The 6,778-nt window shown below is 64.7% G+C and overlaps 1 protein-coding gene and 1 long non-coding RNA gene across 2 annotated transcripts; one reads left to right on the top strand and one right to left on the bottom strand.

Moving 5' to 3' along the window:
* Positions 1–348: 348 nt before the first annotated feature.
* On the bottom strand, positions 349–2,425 carry DIO3 (iodothyronine deiodinase 3). Its single transcript, XM_003846065.5, has one exon. The coding sequence runs from the start codon at positions 2,301–2,303 to the stop codon at positions 1,389–1,391; it is 915 nt and encodes a 304-aa protein (XP_003846113.5). The 5' UTR covers positions 2,304–2,425; the 3' UTR covers positions 349–1,388.
* A 685-nt stretch (positions 2,426–3,110) lies between these two features.
* On the top strand, positions 3,111–6,497 carry LOC103784051 (uncharacterized). The gene is made up of 4 exons (XR_609657.6): positions 3,111–3,548; positions 3,775–4,000; positions 4,962–5,163; positions 5,977–6,497. It is a non-coding gene; the product is annotated as an uncharacterized LOC103784051 (long non-coding RNA).
* Positions 6,498–6,778: the final 281 nt, after the last annotated feature.

The raw sequence follows: 6,778 nt of genomic DNA, 5'->3' as shown, positions 1-6,778 counted from the left end.
GCTGCAGGGGCAGCTGCATCTGTTCGGTCTGTGTGTGCGCGCGCGGGAGCAAGAGAGGACCCCCTTGCCTCTCCCGCCGCTTTCCAGGATCCCGCGGCGCTCCGCTACCTCGCTCTTCTCCCGCAGCTAAGTTCCCCGTCCAGGTGGGTGCGTGCGGTTGTAGGAGCGCCCCGGGCACCGCCGCAGACCCTCTTCCTCCTCCATCCTCCTCCAGCGCCCCTGCCAGCCTAGGCTCCTTCCCGTCCCGCTTCCCAAGGTCACTACGGGGACGCGAGGGAGGGATTTGTGTTTAATTCCTGCCGCTATTCAGAGGGAAAAGAAAATAAAGGGACCAAAGGCAACCAGAAAGCAGTTTACCTCAAGCCTTTATTATTGTAGATTGAAAGAAGTTTATATACAGGAAATATTTCCAGCAAAACACTCACCAAATGGCCTTCGAATCAGGGGCCCTCCACCTCCCAGCCCCACAATCAGCAGCTCTGCCTAGGACTCCCCTCACTTGGGGACCTCAGGCTCTCCCCCCACCTCTCTTTCCCCGGACTCCATCACCCCAACGTCATTCCCCAGGAGTCTCCGCTTTTTCTCTCTCCCTGGGGCGCTGCGAACCTCGCCAATGGCTCTCAAGCTATCTTCCTCTGGTCCCAAAGCAGACACCCCAACTTCCCTCCCATTTAAGGTGGTTACCTCACGGAAACCCAGAGCACCCTCCCCCTCAAGGTTTAGGTGCTGCTTTGAGGCCCCTGCAATTCAGAACTAGCTCGTGGTCAAGACCAGTTAGAGATAGTTCGTCATCAGCAGTGGGGCTCCTGTGCACCCAAAACAAGCGGGGGAAACTACCCTGCCCACCCCCTCCCCATCCCCGACATCACTTCCCCTACCAGGGACAGGAAACAGACACAAAAGCAACAGGGAACCCCCTCTCCGCGCGCGACAGGTGGGTGCCAGGCAACTAGCTCAGCTGAGCTGAGAGTCTCCTGGAACCCAGCTGCGCTCAGGGCGCGCGGGCGTGGCCAAGGTCTCTGTGCAGTTGCGGGAAGCACCGGGCCAAAGCACTTGGCTGAGGGCACGCTGGGGAGGGGGTGTAAGAAAATGCTGTAGAGGCAAAGTCCTGGGGGCACACGGACAAGGGCAAGCCATATCCCGCGCTCAAAAGAGGATTTCCAGTGAGCCAGGCAGGTGTGAATGAGACAGTTACAGAAGCAGAGTCCCAGGGAGGTAGGGGAGATTGTTCATGTGGCTGAGGGTGCAGACTCAGTCTGAAATGGTGGCTCAGCACATCAGTGTCACTGGGGCCTCGCCAAGCGTGACTTGGTTTGAGGCGCTTGCACGTGGGCTTCGAAGGCTCGAAGGCCCAGCCCACCAAGTTCAGTCAATTGTCCGTTGGATGTTTACACCCTCCGGGGCCGAGCGCCGTGCAGTTGCTCATCATAGCGTTCCAACCAAGTGCGCAGCTCAGAGACCTGGTAGCCGTCGGGGCCACGGCCGCCCTGGTACATAATAGTGCCACTCTGGATGACATAGAGACGCTCGAAGTAGGCGCCATAGGCCGAGCTGCTGGAGTTGGCCATGGTGTCGAGGACCAGAGCACAGCCGGGTGCACCTTGCTGCAGTACCCTCGCTGCGCTGACCCGGTCCTCCAGGCTCCGGTGCTGTGGGATGATGTAGGGAGAGTCCGTGGTGACCCAGCCGTCGGAGGGGTGCGCTTCCTCGATGTAGATGATGAGGAAGTCGACGTCGCGCTGGTACTTGGTGACCAGGCGCTGGAAGGCGCTCATGCGCGCCATGAACGGTGGTCAGGTGCAGCTGCCGAAATTGAGAACCAGCGGGCGGTTCCCTTGCGCGTAGTCGAGGATGTGCTGGCTCTGGAAGCCGTCGGGCAGAACCACCTCGGAGTTGGGCGCCGGACCACCCTCGTGCGCCTGCTTGAAGAAATCCAACTTCTGGCCATGCCACACCGCCTTGAGCGACGCCAGGGTGCACAGGCGATTGTCGTCGGACACGCAGATGGGCGGGTCATCGGGGGGCACCTCCTCGCCTTCACTGTTGAGCTCCACTTCGGGCTCGGGCTGCCCCCGGCGGCGGCGGCCCAGGAAATGCTTGCGGATACACAAGAAATCGAGAAGCCAGAGCATGAAGGCCGTGCCGAGGAAGCGCGGGAAGAGCACGAGGCACGAGGCGGTCTGGGCGCAGAGCCTCAAGGAGTGAAGCAGCAGGGAGCGGAGCATGGTGGCTGCAGGCCCCGAAGCCCCCTGGGACCCCTCGCCCTCTCCGACCACCAACCGCGACGCGGCCTGGCGAGGCATCTGGGCTTCGGCAGTGCAGGGAGTTCAATTTATAGCGGAGGCTTCAATTGGCGGGAGACTCCACCTCCGACCCGGCCCGCCCCCTTGCAACTTGAGCCCGGAGGGATCACCCAGCAGCGCGGCCAATGCCCTAGAAATCTTGGGCTGAGGGCGGGCGCAGGCGGGCGGAGGGCGGAGCGGCCGGGCCTGGGGCCGGTGGGGGCGGGCCCGGGCCCCGCAGCCAGCTCTCGGGGGCGGGGGACTCCGGTAGCCGCTGCCGCTGGGGACCGGGAGCCCGACCAGGGACCTGGGCGTCCGCTGGGGAGGTCCTCCAGCTGGCGCGAGCGCTGCGCGCCGCCCTGGTCCCCGCCGCCTGGCTCCGGCCCGCGCCCCCCTCGCCGCGCACCTGAGCCGAGCTCCCCGGCGGCCGCCGAGCCGCGCCGGAGCTCCGGTTCGCTTCCCGCGCGCCGCCGCCAACGCCGCCCACGCCGCTGCCGCTCGTGCGGGGCCGCTGCCCAGGTGCCGCGGGAGGCCGGGTCCGCGGCCGCCGCTTCGGTGGCCCCGGCTCCAGCCCCACCGAGGACGCGGGCCAGCGAGGAGGCAACTTTGCGTTCCCGCCGCCTTCCTGGCTCGCCCGCGGGCGCCGCTCGCCTGCCGGAGCCCGCCCGCCCGCCTCCCGCGCGCGCTCACACTCGCGCCTCGCACACGGCCGCCCCCCGCACCGCCCCGCCACGCACACCGCGCTCCGCGCCCCCCGCCGCTGCCCGAGGCTGCCGCGCGCCGCCCCAGCCCGCGCCGCCCTGGCCGCGCCCGCCCCGTCCCATCTCGTTCCAGCGGGGCGCCGCGGTTCCTGGGTCAGCGGCCGCCGGGGCCCGGCTGAGAGGTGCGGAGGGCAGAGCCCGCGGGCGGGTTACCGCCGGGCGCCGGAGACCGGAGAGCTGGGGAAAGCGGCGCCGGCCCTGCGCCCCCAGCCGACCCGGGCGCGGGGCGCCACGGGCGTGGGGCGCGGGGCAGCGGGCGCGGGGCGGCGCCGGCCCCGGGCGGCTCTCCCACTAGGGGTAGCTGTTGCCTGAACGCCGGAGCGCTCCCCTCTCGCCGCTTGCCTCGCCCAGCGCAGCCCCGGCCGCTGGGCGCACCCGTCCCGTTCGTCCCCGGACGTTGCTCTCTACCCCGGGAACGTCGAGACTGGAGCGCCCGAACTGAGCCACCTTCGCGGACCCCGAGAGCGGCGGCGCGACTCACCGCGGAGGCGCCCGGACGCGTCAAGTGCGTACTTTCAACCGTAAATGGGTGCTGAGCGTTTAGGGGTGCGGGGCAACTCCCTAACTCGTGGGGCCCTGGCCGGCCCTGCCGCGGCGTCCGAGACCTTCTGATCCCTCGCTGCGCGCGGCGCGGGGTTGGCGACTTGGGCTCAGGGGCGGCGGGGCGGGGAGGTGCCTTGACCTAGGGACCCAGAGGCCGGGAGCAAGTCTCCTTTCGCCTTGGACTGCAGTGTCCCCCAGGGCAAGGACTGAACCAGGTCGCGAGGGTCTGTCTCCCGTCTGGGGAGCTGAACTGCCCGAGACACTGTCGCAGTCGCGGGGACTTGTCTGGAGCGGCGGGGTCTGAGCCCAAGTCCGAAGCCGCCGCTGCCGCCAGCGTCCCGTGCGCCTGCCGCCCCGGGACCAGCCGCGAAACTTCTTCTCGGGACGGAGACAGCGCTCGCCGCCCGGGCCGAGGTAGGAGCTGGCTGGGCTCGATAGAGCGCGAGCGAATCGCTTTCGGCAGCGAAGGAACGTGTCGGGAGAAGCCAACTGCAGGACCAGGGCCCCAGCGGGCGCGCAGAGACGCCTGCCTTGGGCGGAGGTCCCCCCCTCCGGTTTTCGTGGCTCTGGTAGGGCCCTCTGTCCCGTGAGCTCCTCACTGGACCTGAGGCTCCAGGCTTCAGCAGGTCAAGCGCCCGAGTGTGCCTGGAGGATTGGCGGCGGGGTGGCATGAGAAGGTGGCCCCTCTTCTCCATCTCCCAGTCAGGCGATTTCTCTGCTGTCTGGGGCAGGGGCGCACACCCCAGGAACTTACTACCAAAGGGAAGCCAGCCTGGTCTCTCCCCCTTGCGTCAGTGCTCCTAAGCTGCCCCTCACCACTCTGGGTAGGGGTCTTTCAGGTGGGCTAGGGAATTCTCCTTGGAAGTCCCCTTGTCTGCTCCCCTCCATCAGGGCACCTCTGAGCCAATCATCCTCTTTTCTGGCCTCTTTTTTTGCGGGGAGGAGAGTAGAGAGAGAAGCCTCCTACTCGGCAGGTCTCTGAGAGGAGGTTTTGGGGGACTTCGGAGGTTGCTCCTCCTGGGCAGAGTCACGGGGTGTTGAGGGTTCCAACTTTTACTGGAGAATCTCTCAAGCTCTGATTCCCTGATTTCTGGGAGGTGTCAGTGTAGGGCTTGTGTCCTGCCCCACCCACACAGCATTTGGTGCAGGCACATGGGATGGTTCCCCAAGCCCTTTTCCCACAGTTAGTTTCAGAAAATGCATAAGCCACCTAAGGCTGGGAGAGCCTTTCTGTGCTGGCTGAGATCTGGTGGCATGTGCATGCATATGTGTGCAAGTGTGTGTGTGTGTGTGCAAGTGTGTGTGTGCATGTGCATGTGTGTGGAAAGTATGGTCTGGGTGGCTGTAAGACTGGCCCCTCTTGTCCCCTCTGCAGGCCCAGCCCAATAGGAAGCACCTGATCCACACTCTTTCTAGCCCCAGGGATGCTCAGGAAAGCAGCCTTTCTTTAGGGCTGTCATCTGTTCTGGGGATCTGTTGCTGTTTCTTGGGCCCACAGAATACACTCCACACCTCGGGACTCTATAATATTGGACAAGGCTGGAAGGCCCATTTGGCTCCTGCAGCCTCTTATGCAGGTGAGGACAGACCCAAGGTCCAGGCAATGCTGGCCTTTGGAACACAGAACCTGGCTCACTGACTCCCACTCCAGTTGTCTTTTCCCTCTGCCTCTGGAGCAACCCTCTCTCCTCCGGAGCAACCCCTGTCCCTCCTTCCTACCTCTCTCTAGGGCTGCACCCCCAGCTCACCTTAGACCTGGCCCTTCCTACCTGTTGCCCCTACTGTCTTGTCCCATCCCAGTGGTCAGGAGGGAGAGTACTGGCCAAAGGCCCAGCTCCACCTGTGACTTAGGGGAGCGCCAGGCATCACCCAGAGGTCCCGGCCCTCGGGGGCCTGGCAGGCTCTGCTGTGGGGGAAGCAGAGTTAGAACTGGGGCTGCTTCTCCTGTCCCCCAGCCTGGCTGGGCCTCCCCCACCTCCCTTTCTGCCTGCCCTCTTACAACTCCAGCAGGGGGCGGGCAGGGGAAAGAAAAGGAGGGACAAGTTGGATGGGGTCCATTTGGTGTCCAGGAACAACTTGGAGAGAGGCGGGGAGGGGACAGGCAGCAGGGCCCTGGCAGAGCCAGGGGAGGGCTGGCCTTTGGATGGCCTTCTGATCCCAAGCCCATCCTCCTGGGGCAGTCTTCCCTTGAAAGGGAGGGTTTGGTGAACCCTGGTGCGGACCCCCCCGCCGGACCTCACTGCCCCAGTGCGGGGCGTGGTAGGCGGGTTTGCAATGGGTACAGCCTCTCTCTCCATTCCAGTAGAGCAGCTCCCAGGGCCCAGAGAGGCTGTCACTGAGACTTCCCTCTGGGGTGGGGTGGGTTCTGGTGGCCCTGTGTTCCCCTGCAGGAGGACCTCCTGAGGCTTCGAGCAGGAGCTGGTGCACACCTGGAGGAGAGTGCTGGTGAATGGCAGGTGTGTGCCTCAGTGTCCTTGCTGCCTGGGTGTCAGCCCTGCTTCACCACTGGCCCTTTGTCTCTGTCCCCTCCACTGGCCTGTTGAAGCACAGAGACCCTCCGGGTACTTTCCTTCCTCTGGGCTTCCACTCATGCTATTCCCTGCTCCCTTCTTCTACCTGGAGACCCCCATTCCTCCTCCTCCTCTGCTGCCCTCACCTCCACCTGGGCCCTCCCAGCTCCTGGGAGATGGCTAAACCCCACTCCCCACCCGCTAGTCATCCTCTTCAGCGGTCCTCCCAGAGCTGTCCTCGGCATGGCAGCCTCCACAGCCCCTGGGTGTCACCCCCGGTTTCGTGTCTGCCTCGGACTCCAGACCTGCCCCTCCCAGGCTGGCCCAGATGGATCCTCTGCAGTGACTAACCCAAACCAGCACCAGGCAGGGACCCAATAAACCTTCGTGAATGGAGTAAATGAGTGCGGTGTGTACTTACTGAAAACTCCTTGTCTGGGGAGAAACTCAGGGTATTTCACTCTGTCCTTTTGCACACCTGCAGCAGTGAGCCGGGGCGGCATGTCGGCAGCCAGGGCTGAGCACGGTGGGTCAGGACCTGCCGCTGTGAGCAGACAACACTTCCTGGGAAGTCCCCTTGGGGTGTGGTGTCTGGTGAATGCACCCATCACCTGGTCACTGGGCCAATCCATTTCCCTTTCTGGGCTAAACAGGTCTTCCCACGGGTACCTGGGCCCTCCCA

The sequence above is a fragment of the Pan paniscus genome, chromosome 15 (genome assembly GCF_029289425.2).
Source record: "Pan paniscus chromosome 15, NHGRI_mPanPan1-v2.0_pri, whole genome shotgun sequence".
Classification (NCBI taxonomy): Eukaryota; Metazoa; Chordata; class Mammalia; order Primates; family Hominidae; genus Pan; species Pan paniscus.
Note: the sequence above shows the minus strand (reverse complement) of the source record. Positions and strands in the feature narration are given on the sequence as shown.